General features: G+C 36.2%; 1 protein-coding gene across 1 annotated transcript in view; it reads right to left on the bottom strand.

Moving 5' to 3' along the window:
* Positions 1-15,717, bottom strand: part of LOC106870769 (ubiquitin carboxyl-terminal hydrolase 44-like) — a 79,470-nt gene that overhangs the window by 15,713 nt on the left and 48,040 nt on the right. Inside the window, exons 8-12 of the mRNA XM_052976154.1 lie at positions 10,955-11,057; positions 8,733-8,865; positions 5,945-6,013; positions 3,498-3,603; positions 2,552-2,751 (exon numbers count right to left, since the gene is read on the bottom strand). Of these exons, the coding sequence (XP_052832114.1) occupies positions 2,552-2,751; positions 3,498-3,603; positions 5,945-6,013; positions 8,733-8,865; positions 10,955-11,057 (611 nt within the window). The remainder of the gene's footprint in view (positions 1-2,551; positions 2,752-3,497; positions 3,604-5,944; positions 6,014-8,732; positions 8,866-10,954; positions 11,058-15,717) is intronic.

Below are 15,717 nucleotides of genomic sequence, written 5' to 3'. Positions count from 1 at the left end.
AAAAGCGCATGGGGAGATGAGCAAATGACTTGTGTATATATGTATTAAAGACCCTGAAATCATTTGATATGGGATTATCTGTTTATCCATTAAAGGTAGGCTAAATTTAGTTTGCTCATTTCCTTGCATTCATCTGTGCAAAAGAGTGAAATAGGTAGTTTAGAGTCTTCTTGACTTCTATTTCTAGCATTTTGGTACTTCTTCCAAGTACCCTTCATTATGATAACACATTTTTATATACAATTTTAAATTCAAATTAATTTTTACCTCTATGGTTTTTAATTGCATGCTGGCCACTGATATTATTATTATTCTATAATAATAATTTTATCCTTCTATATATTTATATGTTTATGTGTGTGTTTTCGCCATATTACTGGACAACTGGTGTCGGTGTATTTACATCCCCATAACTTAGTGGTTCAGTAGAAGAGACTGATAAAATAAGCACCAGGCTTACAAAGAATAAGTGCAGGGGTCAATTTCTTTGGCTAAAAGGTGGTGCTCCAGCATGGCCACAGTCAAATGATTGAAACAAGTAAAAGAGGAAAAGAGTAAAGAGTATATACATATACAGGATGTGGTGAATATATTGTCGTCTAAATTACGCAAAAATGAAAATAACACTGACATCTCATTTTAGCAGATATATTTACCAAAACTACATAAAAATATCTTGAAATACTAAAGAATAAATTCATTCAATAAAATTGCCATTGGTTTCAAAAATGGCTTCCAGGAAACTTCAGAATCTCTTGCAACTCTTCTGGATGGTCTCCTTGTTTAAGTTCGTTAATGCTGCCATAATCCTTGCCTTCAGTTCATCTTTGGTGTTACAAGGGGTTTTGTTGGTTTCTCGCTTAACTGCACTCCACACATAATAATCAAGGGGGTTGCAGTCTGGGGAGTTAGGTGGCCAGATGTTAGGGGTGATGTGGTTGCAGAAATTGTCTGACAGCCATGGCTGGGTTCTTCTGCTTGTATGACATGGTGCAGAGCCCTGTTGTCAGACATAGGCTCTTCTAGCACCCACCCTCTTGACCCAAAGCAGCACTACCTCCTCCACTTGATGTAGGCCTCCAGTGGAAGATGAATGGAGGCATAACTTCGCCATCACTAGTGATAACTCCAAACACCATGATGTTGACTGGATGTTTGATTTTTATCACTCTCGATACATGTCCTCAGACTGACACCCAAACAGTCTGAAATGTTCATACTGGAGCTTCCGGCACAAATGGCAAGCAGTACAGCATGTCGTTTCCAAATTTCTGTCAGAGCGAATTGCGTCATGGTGCTGTTTTTCTCACAGATAGTGCCTGACTGACCCTACTATACTGGGTAGTCAACAAAATCAAAAACAAACAATGCACATACACTAAATTAAAAATACAAAATGGTGACAATTTACCCATCGCACCCTGTATATATATATATATATATACATATATAAAACAATATATATATATATATATATATATATATATATATATATATAAGATGCCAGTACCGCCTGACTGGCCTTCGTGCGGGTGACACGTAAAAGCACCGACTACACTCTCTGAGTGGTTGGCGTTAGGAAGGGCATCCAGCTGTAGAAACTCTGCCAAGTCAGATTGGAGGCTGGTGTTGCCATCCGGTTTCACCAGTCCTCAGTCAAAATATCCAACCCATGCTAGCATGGAAAGCGGACGTTAAACGATGATGATGATATATATATATACACTCACACACACATGCATACACTCAAATACATCATTGTCTGCATCGTCATCATTATCATCATTTCAGTGTCCAATTTTTCATACTTGTATGGGTCAAAGAGAGTTTAATGAGGTAGATTTTGTACATACGGCCAGATACTCCTACTGTGGTCAACCTTCACCTGTTTTGAAGTTTGGTAATACTTCCCCATGAACAGTCATGATTTTTGTGGAAGTTCGCTGCATACATGATGATGATAATTTTATCCTTTATCTTTTACTTGTTCCAGTCATTAGATTGTGGCCATGCTGGACACAGCCTTGAAGAATTTCAGTCAAATGAATCCACACCAGTACTTCTTTTGCCAAGCCACTAAGTTACAGGGACAAACACACACACACATAGATATAGCAATATGACAGGCTTCTTTCAGTTTCCATCTACCAAAAGCACTCACAAGGTTTTTGTCAGCTCAAGGTTATAGTAAAGGACACTCGCCTATGGTGCCATGCAATGGGACTGAACCCAGAACCATGTAGTTGGGAAGCAAACTTCTTAACACACAGTCATGCCTGCACCTATAGATTACAAATCTGATGCTATGTCAAGGAAAGGAGACAATAACACACTCTCTAACACAAACACAATGGACTTCTTTCAGTTTCCAGCAACTAAATCTGCTCATAAGACTTTGGTATCTTATTGTAACTTATTTATTGACCCTGGAAGGATAAAAGGCAAACTTAACATCAGCAGGATTCAACAACCCAGAAGAAATACTTAAGTGCATTTTGTCTCATGCTCTGACATTGAGTGAAGATGATACATGCATCAAAGTACTACATACCAGCCTCTTTGCTCCAACAGAAAGCTGTGTAATGGCCTGACCCAAAACCTTTACCATGATGGATGATAATGGCTGAGAGTTGGTAAACACGCTGGGATTGTATGCTGCTCATTGATTTGGCACAAAACTGTTGAATGTTCAAAAACTTGTCAAATGAGACGTGTGTGGCTATCTTCTCTCTGTGGTTACCTTTCGACCATCTGGAGGGAAAGAAAATGGTAATAATAATAATAATAATAATATATAAAGAAAAACACAAATAATTACATTTCAATAGATTTTTATAATTTGGGGGAACGAATAAATCATAAAATAAATACATGTTGAAATAATCTTGTGTTTATCACTGAAGAGGAAGAGGAGCTGATGGAGAATGGTTGGTCTGGGAGACAAATACTGAAAGAACAGCAAGGAAATGAGAGAGAGAGAGAGAGAGAGAGAGAGAGAGAGAGAGAGAGAGAAGAGGTAGTTAGGATTAACTAACTTTTAAGCAAGTTATCAAGGAAAGTCTCCATGTAGTTGGTCAACCTGTTAGAAATAGCAGCTAAATCTTCCTCCCACCTTATTCATCTTTAAAAAGAAAAAGGCTAACTATACACATTGGCTAATGCTGTTCTAGATAATATTATCTGGGAAATAAGATGAAGATGGCCATGGCTGGAATTATTTTGATCTTGATTCAAGGTCTGTTTGATTAAGGCTGACATGAGGGTAAAGGTAAACAACAACAACAGCTTCTAAAATGTTTGTTAAGTCATTATAAAGAGAGCGAACAGTAGAAATTCTTTGAAAGTTTATTGACTCCTGTTTTTCTAGGGTTGATGTTCTGAGAACAATAGCAGCTGGCAATGCTTGTTGTCTCAAGAATCTCTCCCAAGTTTGCAAATACATGAAACATTTACTCCAGAATCAAATGGTCAACAGAGAAGACCAAAAATTCTCTTACCTAAACCGTTTCAGGTGAAGACGCAAGACATGAGGTAGTTTGCTCAATAAAAATTGCTTTTTGATTTTGGTGTAGATTTTAGCTGAAGAATTTGATCGTCTTTTACCTTCAAGAATTAAAAAATAAAATAAAAATAAAAATAAAAATCAGTGATACAAATTTTATTTTTTTTACATATCAACATTTGCAAATATATTTTTGGCATCAGTCACAATGTTAGATAATTTTTTTCTCTACAATTGTCTTAAATTTCCAAATTATGTCCATTTATTTTATCTTTTTTTATTATTATTTAACTCTTTGTTATCATATTTCTGTTGAAATACACTGCCTTTGTTTCAATTAATTTTGAAAATAATGAAGAATTTAATAAAACTTTATTATTATTCAGCTGGTGTTTGAATCATAAATTAACATGATATTTAGATGGAATAAGGCTTTAATTTAGATTGCTTTAAAGCAAGAAGTTTGTATCATAGAACCAGAAGTGGTCCTAGGTGGGTTGGATCAAGAGTTAATCAAGATGGGAGGGCAGTACTTATGATAGGGACCTCCAAGACCAATAGGGAAAGAGGGCAGAATATATCTTCAAACTAGAGATCTGGCAGGTATTTTCCTGCAAGAGTGGATTCTGCTAAAGTACCCAAAGTACCAGGTAACGATATTAAACTGGGTGACAAACTAAGTGTACCACCCATGTAATTCCATGGTGGGATTTGAACTCAGAGCACACAAGTCCAGAACAAATACTGCAAGGTATTCTACCAATACAAAGTCCTAGACTGGTTTCTTATTTTATTAGCCTCTGAAGGATAAAAAAAATGTGACATTGGCAGGAGTTGAACTCAGATTACAAGAACTCAGAATGAAATATTATAATACATTTCATGTTGTAGTCTAATGACTGCCAATTCACCATAGTTAGCAGAATTAAATATTTCTTGCTCACTGTAAAGTAAAGGACAGCATTTCAAATCCAATTAGAGTTTAATAATCATCAGTTAATATCCACGTTTCATGCTGGTATAGACTCAACTGTTGGACAGAATCTAATTGGTCCAAGGATTGTATCATGCTTCAGTGTCTTGTTTGGCATGGCTTCCATGACCACATGCTTCTCCTAACACCAATCACTTTACAGCTTGTACTGAGTGCTTTCTTCATCTTATCAGCGGTATCTAATTCGTCTTGCAGCTTACAAGATTACAAACTCTGAGAGGAGATGGAGGTCAGCTTTACGCTAGGAAATGAAGGGTAAAAGTATGAGAAGTGGGAGAAGGGGACATGAGCAGGTTTTTATAGATCTGCATGGCTACTCATATTTAGTAGTAGATGGGGAGAAAGCAAAAACAAAAGTAATGTGTAATGCATTTATGAAAAGGATTTTTATCTTTTCCATGATTTTTTCATGACCACTTTGCCCTGCTGGTGTGGGTCACATGTAATTCACTGAAGCAGATTTACTATGGCTGGATGCTCTTCTTGCCATCAGTTCTTACCTGTTTCTCTAATCCTTCAAACCCAAACAGCATAAATAGTCAGACAATGTTTACCATGGAAGACTGCAAACAAAGGACACTGCTGGTAGGACAGTGACATTTGCTGACAATCAGTATGCAATATGAAGACAAGGACACACATCATCATCATCATCATCAGTTTAACATTCACTTTTCCATGCTCACATGGATTGGATGGAATTTTGTTGAGGTAGATATTTTAAAGCCAGGTGCCCTTCTTGTCACTAACACTCATCTGATTCCAGGTAAGGTAATGTTTCCTTGTGACTAGACATCCCATGATGTCAAAGCAAAGAGTAGTAACACATACATACATATATTTATACAACAGATTTCTTTCACTTTCTGTCTACCAAATCCACTCATAAGGCTTTGGTCAACCCAAGGTTATAACTGAAGATACTAGCCCAAGGTAGCATACAGTGGGACTGAACTCAAAACCATGTGATTTGGAAGCAAGCTTCTTACCACAGCTAAGCCTGCAACTATAAACACATAGATCCAGGTAACGATATTAAACTGGGTGACAAACTAAGTGTACCACCCATGTAATTCCATGGTGGGATTTGAACTCAGAGCACACAAGTCCAGAACAAAATACTGCAAGGTATTCTACCAATACACAGTCCTAGACTGGTTTCTTATTTTATTAGCCTCTGAAGGATAAAAAAATGTGACATTGGCAGGAGTTGAACTCAGAATGAAATATTATAATACATTTTCATGTACCATATTTACTGAGGGCATTGGTTGGACCAGGGCCATTGTAGATGACACTTGCCCAAAGGAGCTGCACAGAGGGACTGAACTCAAAATCATGTGGTTACAAAGTAAACTTTTTAACTGAATACCTGTGCCTGCACCTGTTTGCAAAGTTAACTGAATAACTGTTCCTTACCATTAACTGAAGACTAAAAGACAACTCACCATTACAAGAATCACAAGCATATATCCTGCCATCCAGACGTTCTGATTTTGTGAAATGGGAAAGCATTTCTGAAAAAGTAAAAAAAAAAATGTAAAAAAATAGTGTTGTAAAAGACATTTTAACATTATTGAAATTTCATTGGATCCAAAAAAGGTGAGTCAATAAACCATATCTCAAAGAAGAAAGTTATCAAAATATTAAATTGTAAACAAAGGAAAATTATAAAAAATTATTGTAATTTTACAAGACTTAATCCCATAACCTACTGAACAATGTGGTTGTTAGAGTTGAAGTGGTTTTTGAAGATCTAAAGGTTACACTCAAAGTAGATAAGAATTAATACTAATTACAACTGTGCTCCCCAAGTGAGGATGATTTGCAGTATGTATCATGCTTTTACTAATTGTTTTAGGTGCCTATGTAGTTGTGAGCAGACATGGATGCCCTGTTAGGCCTTGCATTGTTGATGTAGCAGAACATTCAAAATGTTACAGCAGGAGGGAGAAAGAATTACATCAGTGCTCAGCTGGTTCTCATTTCAGCTGAGTTGACGACTAGAGCAATAGGAAATGAACTGATTGCTTGCTGAAGAACAAACTGAGTACAGCAGACGAGCAGTGAGAAATGAAGTACCTTGCTCGAGGACAAAACACACTACCTGGTCCAGGAAATTAACCTACCATTATAATTGTGAATCCAACACCCTAACAAACTATGTAGTAATTCATTATTTTGCAGCATGCCTGTGCTAGAGTATGCCATCACTGTTCAAGCCAAACTGACCTATCCTACATAACACTGAACAATCAAGAAGTTTCCAGTGGTACCTCTGTCGTAGACCATCACAATAAAAATAAATAAATTACTTAAACAAGATCTTTAAAGAGCTTTTGTTGATTTTTACTTTTCTTCTCTAAAGTAACAACAAATTTTGAGTCATCTTTTGTAGACAATTGCGAAACAATAAACGTCAGATGAATACGTAAAAAGCACTCATGCCGACGCCAGGTACCAAGCACTTGTACTGGTGCAAGTCCAGTGAGTTTGGGGGAGGGGACAAGTGAATTATATCAACCCCAGTATTTAACTGGAACTTACTTTATCAACCCCAAAAGAATGAAAGGTAAAGTTGACCTGGGTGGAATTTGGACTAAGAATGTAACAACAGATAAAATGCTACTACGCATTTTGCCTGGCATACTAACAATTCTGGTCGATCACCTTATACCTTGCATTCAATATTGCTGTCATTTTTAGGCTGGTGCCTTGGCTCATCATAGAAATGTACCATCATTGTGCCTTTTTCTTTTCTATAAGTATTACCATGATAGTTGTTCTGGATGAACTTTCTGGTCTAGAACCTTCTGTCAAGAGTTTTAATCATGCCATCTGCTTCTCTTCTCTGTTGAGCTTCCTGTAAGTCAGAAGTCTTTTTATTCTAATAGCTTCTTTCTTCAAACTGTTACACTCTGGAACTCACTACAATCATCCTGTTTTCCTCTGATCTATAATATTCGGTCCATTAATCTTTCTATCAATCCAAAGTTTTGAATTTGGATTGACTCCACATTATCTTTCCTCCTCCGTCTGTACCAAGGTCAATGAAAGTTTATAATACTTGAATTATGTAATTAACTAAAATCTTCCGTGATGGTATCCAAACATGACTGCAGCCAATGACTGAAACTGATAAAGGATGTAAAAGGATTGTTGTCTTGCTCATCATCAATGCTGGTATGGGTTGGACAGTTTGACAAGACTCAGATGAGTCAGAAGACTACATTATGCTACAATGTTTTGACATGGTTTCTATGGCTGGATGCCCTTCCAAACACCAGTCCATTTACACAGTGCACTGGGTGCTTTTCATGGCACCAGCACTACTGAGGTTACCTTGCAACTCACAAGACAAAAGAGCTTAGAAGGAATCTATGACTGAAAGAAGAATAGAATATGATTGTAGCTGAGTAGACAAGGGAGACTAAAGAGTAACAGAATGTACACTATAGAGGAAGAGAGTATGAAAGGAACAGGTGAAAGGATAAAGGGATAAGTGTTAGTGAGAAAGGGAGAGATAGAAGTGGTAAAAGCAGCAAGCTGGCAGAAACGTTAGCACACTGGTTGAAATGCTTCGCAGTATTTCATCTGCCGCTACGTTCTGAGTTCAAATTCCACCGAGGTCGACTTTGCCTTTCATACTTTCGGGGTCGATATAATAGACTTAATTTGTTTGTCCTTGTTTGTCTCCTCTGTGTGTAGCCCCCTGTAGGCAGTAAAGAAATAAGAAGTGCTAAAGGCAATGAGGCAGGTTGTGTAGAGGAATTCAGTGTTATCCTAATTTATAAGGGCAAGTATGGACAGGTGTGAGGGTCATGGCACATGAAAGAGAGACACAGTGTGCATCAGTATCATAAATGGATATGAAGGTTGTTTATGCCAGTAGGGTATGGCATTGAAACTGCAGAAATCCCTAAAAAGACAACTGATAAAGGATGTTTTATTGTTTGTTCCAACTGTTGCATGTCTTCATTGTTGTAACCTAATTTGTTTTATACATACAGACCCATGCAAGCATGGAAGGCAGACATTAAACGATGATGATGATAATATATAACGTGTGTATCATGGTTTTAAAATAGGCACATGCTATCCTTGTATATTATAAAAGATGACTACAAATGTTGATGAAATGAAGAGCACCTGATCATAAAACTGCCTCAGAAAATTTATCCAACCCATGCCAGCAGGGAAACGCAAACATAGGATGAGGATGATGATGATATATACCTGTTATATGACAAACATTACTGGCAATCTTCCAGTTCGGAGACTTTCTCTGGTAGCGAGATGGAAACTCAAGAGATAAATCCATAAATGGTTCATAGGTTTGAAACTTCTGTTCGCAGGACAAACATGTTATCTAAAACAGAAGAAAGAAATATAACTTGTGGATGAACATCATGAGAGTGGATATAAGCTGACAAATCTTTGTAACTCAAAAACAAAAGTGCAAAAAGAAGTCTATTTTCTTAAAGATACTTGGAAATTGAGAAGAATTGGGCTTATAGGATATTATGTACATATTTAATCAAATATTACCTCGTTTCCCCACCACCTTCTGTGCCACCAAATTTTCAACGCCTCTCCACCACCATATCTCTCTCACCCTTCCCATGCACAATGTCTCTCCCCTGACACTCCTGCAACCTTCCCTCCTCTACCACATCATTTCCTTTTCTCGCTTTTATCTCATCAACTGTATTATTACTATTCCACTGCTCTTCAACCCTTTCTGTATGGTCAATCATTACCTATTCTCCCCCAACTTCCCTACAATTCATATTTATCATTGGTCATCACCCAACCCTTGAAATGCCACTAAGCATTTTGCCCAGCCTGCTAACTATTCTACCAGCTCACTGCCTTAAACTCACTAAAAAATACAAGTTGAAAATCCTTTATCTGAAATTCCCAAATCCCAAAGTTTTTTAAATCCTGACATGACATGCCACACAATTCCATATGTCATTAATTGTACATCACTTTAAAAATAAAATGCTGATTTCTATTTTAGTTTTCATTTTATTTACCTGTAATCATGTTCAATGCTTTGTTTTTATACCTTACATAAAATCAAAATACAAATTGTGTATATGTACAGTAACCTCTAAATCAAAACATGACATCGTAGGTGGAGACTGATATTTTACCTATTTTACTTTGGGTGGCAACCCAAGAAGATACGGGACAAAGTATTGAAGGCCAATCACAAAATGCTGAGCCTTATGAAGAAGATGATAGAGGACCAAGATATGTGGTGCATTGCAGTACTCCCACCACAACAGAATTGAGATCCTAAAACCGAGGTGCCACATAAAAAGCATTGGTGTGGGTGCTGGTGCCATGTAAAAAGCACCCAGTACACTCTATATGGTGATTGGCATTAGGAAGGGCATCCAACCATAGAGACCAAACCAAAGCAGGCTATGGAACCTGGTGCAGTCCCTAGCCGTGCCAAGTTTTGTCAAGTCGTCCAACCCATGCCAGCATGGAAAATGTTAAATGTTGATGATAGTGACAACATTCAAGGTATACAAATAAGCTACATTATGCATTTACACTTGGGTCCCATCTCCAAGCTGTCGCATTTTATAGATGCAAATATAGTATATTCCAAAATCTGCAACACTTTCAATCCCAGAATTTTCAGGAAAAGTACTCTCAATCTGTAAATGATTAATAAATAACATCACAAAATTTTAACTCACTGCTTGAAATAGTAACTGCCATGATACTTGGAAGTCAAAAAAAAAAAAAAAAAAAAAAAAAAAAAAAAAAAAAAAAAAAAAAAAAAAAATCAAAGAAATTCACTGAGGAAAAAATTCAAAGAAATTCACAAATAATTTCTTAAAGATGCTTGGAAATTGAGAATAGTTGGGCTTGTAGGATATTATGTACCTATTTAATCAAATATTACCTTGATTTTCTCAGACTTTCTGTGCCACCAAATTTTCACTCCCTCTCCACCACCAAAATTCTCTCCCTCCTCATGCACTGCTCTGTCTCTCCCCTCACACCCCTGCAACCTCCTTTCCTCTCCCACATCATTTCCTTTTCTCTACTTTCATCCTGTTTAATTAATTTCTATTACTATTCCACTGTTCTTCACCCTTTTCTGTACTGTCAGTCATTTCCTAGTCACCCTAAATTTCCTCCAATCTATATTTATCACTGGTCACCATTCAACCCTTGTTCTTCATTCATTATATTCATCTCATCACACGGTGTCACCAGGAAATGGTTTTCAACAGGCAGTTCTTTCTAAAATGGGTTTGAACTTAGTTTCTGACACAGAAGAGTGCCTAAAACAACCACAACACTTTTTGGACTGCAGTCATGTGCAGTTCAGGGCCTGGTGGTGGCAATTGTGATTAGTTGTGGGTACAGGACTATTAAGGGTTCAGTGACATTAAAGGTAGTGATAACAGGTAAAGGAATATAGAACTCACCTCACTGACCAATTCCCCCTGGAATGTATCTGTGACAACATCTTGAGATCTGTTGATATAACCAAGATGGTGCAACTCTGCTTGGACTTTGTCAAGAAGTTCACTGCAAGTAAATTTAATAAATCATCACAAGTGGAAGACAACAACAGCTATAATTTATGAAGATTGACAACAACAACTCTTCACGAAGGTAAATACACAATAAGAAGAGCATGATACAATTTATAATAGAGATTGACTCTGTTTATTGAACTGAACAATAGTTTGACACTATGTATGTTTTCCCCAGGTTCAAAGTGGAAAATGAAAAAATATGTAGAAAACAGAAATTCAAAATCTGAACTGGGACAGTCTGAATTCCTTCTCAGATAAAATGATATTGTCAGTTTTTTTGCTTTTTTATAACTGGTGAGAAGGAAAAAGAAAAAGAAAACAGTAAAGACAACACCAAAAGGTTTAGTGTACATGTGAAGGAATTCTCCAGTCATTTTGTTTGTTCCTCCAAGGTGTAACATTAGTAATTCTCAAATATATTTGCCCTCATGTGTTCAAGGACTGAAAGTGCAGGGGAGTCAGAATATTTTCTGAGAATGTGTACTTTCAGGTGTTCCTCAAATTACAACCTTTTGATGTAAAATGTTTAGCAAGTTCTGTTGAACTACTGTTATTGTGCCATATATCATACTTATATCATACTTATATCATACATATATCATACTTATATCATACATATATCATACTTATATCATACATATATCATACATATATCATACTTATATCATACTTATATCATACATATATCATACTTATATCATACTTATATCATACATATATCATACTTATATCATACATATATCATACTTATATCATACTTATATCATACTTATATCATACTTATATCATACATATATCATACTTATATCATACATATATCATACATATATCATACTTATATCATACTTATATCATACATATATCATACTTAGTCCCACTGAATTTTTAATTTAATTTTTGTTATGCAAGCAACAATGAACAGGTCTTACCTCTCTTGCTGCTATTTTTCTGAAACTCCAATGGAGTTTTTATGGGGATAAGAGGTTAATAGTTCTGTTATATTTTTATTGTCTTTCTAATACATGATTGATATTTTGTGTTATTGATCTCCCTCCAAAAACAGGAAGGGTCAAAAAGTGCCAACCTCGACAAGATTTGAACTCAGAACGTAAGGGGCCTGCTGTCCTGCACTTCAATACTTCTGCTAATCCATTACTAATTAATATTCTTTCTAATTTTGGCACAGGGCTGGCAATTTTGAGGGTAGTGGGAAATCAATTACATTGATCCTAGTGTGGCCCTGAAAGAATAAAAAGCAAAGCTGACTGCAGTGGGATTTGAACTCACAATGCAAAACTGGAAGGAATGTTGCTAGACATTTTGTATGACATGCTAATACTTCTACCAACTCACTGCTTTGCATTACTAATTAATATTATTATCCTTGTTACCACGTTCTATCAAGGATTGAAATTCCATTAATGGTCAAGTTTATCTTCCAACCAGCCATCGTTCCTGTCTTCCCCCTACTCTGCTTTAGTAACCCTAAAACTAGTATCAGTAATAGACGTAGGTTTAAAAGTGGGTGGTCTATCCAATTGACTACACACAGCCTTGCTTCATAGCACTTGAAGAAACCCTTGAAAGTAGAGACAGGGACAGACAGAGAGTGTGATGATATTTCAAATTAGTCTCAAGTCTAATTAATGACCACCACTTGTGTAGTGTGTTTTACATTCCACTCTTTGGAACAATTTTTTTTTGAGAAAATATCTTGGGTGAAAAACTGCTCTGTCTAGTTTCAAAGAAATATTTGTTTGAAATTAGAATTTTTTTTGGGGGAAAAAGCTGGTAACTTTCCTGCAACACTTTTCAAAGGTTGGTGAAATTTTGGTGCCAGTTAATCACCAAAAGAATTCAGTCCTAAATTTCATATTGACAGTTAAATTTAGATGTGAAAGTTTAACTTTCCTTACTAATTTAAGCTATATCATTTGTAATGTCCTTTAATTATGATTCATTAAAACATTTTACACCAAACAGCTGTAAATTTTCAGAAAATATTCTCATTCCACTGCATTTGCAGTCCTCAAAACACATGAGGATAAATATATTTGTGAATTAAAAAAGTCACACCCTAGAGGAATGAATGAAATGACAGGAGAATTTCATTACATTTCCACATAAATTTTTGATTAAGTATTCTTTTTCATGGTTTCTTTTTTCCTTTTCTTTCTTACCAGTTAGGAAAATGCAAAAACTGATTGATGTCTTTTTATCTAAAAAGAAATGCAAGATATTCTTGTTCAAATTTTTTTATTTTTCACTTGAGGAAGACAGACATATTGCCCAAATATTGCTCAGTTCAATAGAGTCAATCTCTTTTTATTACAAATCATATTGCACTCTTCTATGTAACAATAATAACTCTTTCTACTATAGGCACAAAGCCTGATATTTTAGAGGAGGGTGCTAGTTGATTACACTGACCTCAATACTTGGCTGGTACTTAATTTATCAACACTGAAAGGATGAAAGCCAAAATCAACGTCAGTGGAATCTAAACTGAGAATGTACAGTCAGAAGAAATATTGCTAAGCATTTTGTCTGGCAAACTAATGATTCTGCTAACTTGCTGCCTTAATATAATAAAAAAAATAATTGTTTCTACTATAGTCAAAAAGATCTAGTCTTGAGGGATGGGAGAGGGCAGGGGACTAGTTGATTACACTGATCCCAGTACTTAACTGGTACTTATTTTATCGACCTTGAAAAACATGAAAAGCAAAGTTGTCCTCAGCAGAATTTGAACTCAGAATGTAAAGATGGATGAATGCTACTAAGTATTTTGTCCAGCATGTAAGATTCTGGAAGATTGTCACAAACAACACAAAAACTTGTCAATAGCCTGGATAGACTATAAAAAAGCTTTTGATAGCCTACCACATAGCTGAATTAAGAAATGTCTGGAAATGTATAAAATAGCTCCTACTCTGAGAAACTTTTTGTCTGTAAGTATGAGATCATGGAGAACCACACTTTGAACAGTGACAATGAATCTCTTAATGCTGGAGATGTAAGAATTTCATGTGGCATTTTCCAGGGTGACTCACTATCACCACTCCTCTTTTGTCTAGCCTGAATACCTCTCTTGAAATTGCTTAATGATGTACAATATGGTTATAAAATGTGCAAAAGCTACTTTTATCAAAGGAAAAATGATAGAAACATCTAACGTTAACCGTGACCAGCAAAATGTCATAAAAGAGTTAGAACCAGCAGAGAGCTACAAATACCTAGGGGTATTTGAAGGGGACAGAATCAAACATTCAGTGATGAGGAAAAGGATCAGAAGAGAATGTTATCGCAGGGTGAGAGCAATACTAAAGAGAGAGCTGAATGCAAGAAACAGGATTGAAGTGATCAATACTTTAGCCATACCAGTCGTGACTTACAGTTTCAATATCGTTAACTGGTCAATTACTGAAATCTGTAATCTTGGCAGAAAAATACAAAAATTGTTGACAATGCATAGAATGCACCACCCTAAAGGAGATATAGAATGACTTTATCTACCAAGAAAAGAGGGAGGCCGTGGACTTTTACAGCTGGCATTAACAATGAAGAATGCCACAATTGGCCTAGACACCTACCTGAAAAACTGGATGCTAAAACTTGTCTCAAAACATGAAAACAAGAAAGCATCATACTCAGTAACAAAACAGGCAAAGGAATATATAAGTGAATTCCAAATACAAATTCCAGAATTTGATGTACTAGAAACAAGCAGAGAAAAAGCTAAGCATATGAAAACCTGTGCTAAAATTGCTACCTTAGATATTCTTACTGATAAATGGCAACAAAAACCTCTTACTCATCAATGGCTAATGGCTTCTGGCTTAAAATCAGAAACAGAAGGATTTATCATAGCAGCTCAAGATCAATGCCTACCTACAAGGAACTACCAGGCCAACATATTAAAGAATGGTAGCTTCTCAACATGTCGTGTATGTCAACAACAAAATGAAACCATTGATCATGTTGTCTCCAAGTGCAGTCTTCTTGCACCTACAGAGTATCTCAACAGGCATGATAGAGCTGCACAATATATTCACTGGGTAATTTGCAAAAACCTGGACCTGCACCATGATAAAAACTGGTGGGAACACAAACCACCCCCAGTGCTTGAAAATGATCACATCGCACTTCTCTGGGACTTCACCATTTAAACTGACAGGAAGACAGATGCAAATAGGCCAGACATTATATTGAAAGACTTCAGACAAAAATCATGCCTCCTCATTGATATGACTGTACCAATCGATATAAACGTATCTGTCAAGACCTACCAAAAACTGAGCAAGTATAAAGATTTTGAAATAGAAATTGGCAATATGTGGAACCTGAAGACTAAAACAATACCTGTTGTCATAGGTGCCCTAGGAATGATAGAAAAAGGAGCTGATTGCTACCTAGGTCAGATACCAGGAAATCCCAAAATGACAGAAATTCAAAAGAAAGTGCTCATAAGAACTGCCCATATCCTACGTAAAATACAGTCTATGTAATCTAAAATTTTAAAACAAACATAATTTTCTTATGATTTCTTAAACATTCTCTAGAACAATACTATGTACAAAACCAAATATATGGCACCCTAGGCATAACACCAACATGAACTTCTAACTTGTTGTCTCTTGAGGTCTCTG

Source organism: Octopus bimaculoides, chromosome 23 (genome assembly GCF_001194135.2).
Source record: "Octopus bimaculoides isolate UCB-OBI-ISO-001 chromosome 23, ASM119413v2, whole genome shotgun sequence".
Lineage (NCBI taxonomy): Eukaryota > Metazoa > Mollusca > Cephalopoda > Octopoda > Octopodidae > Octopus > Octopus bimaculoides.
Note: the sequence above shows the minus strand (reverse complement) of the source record. Positions and strands in the feature narration are given on the sequence as shown.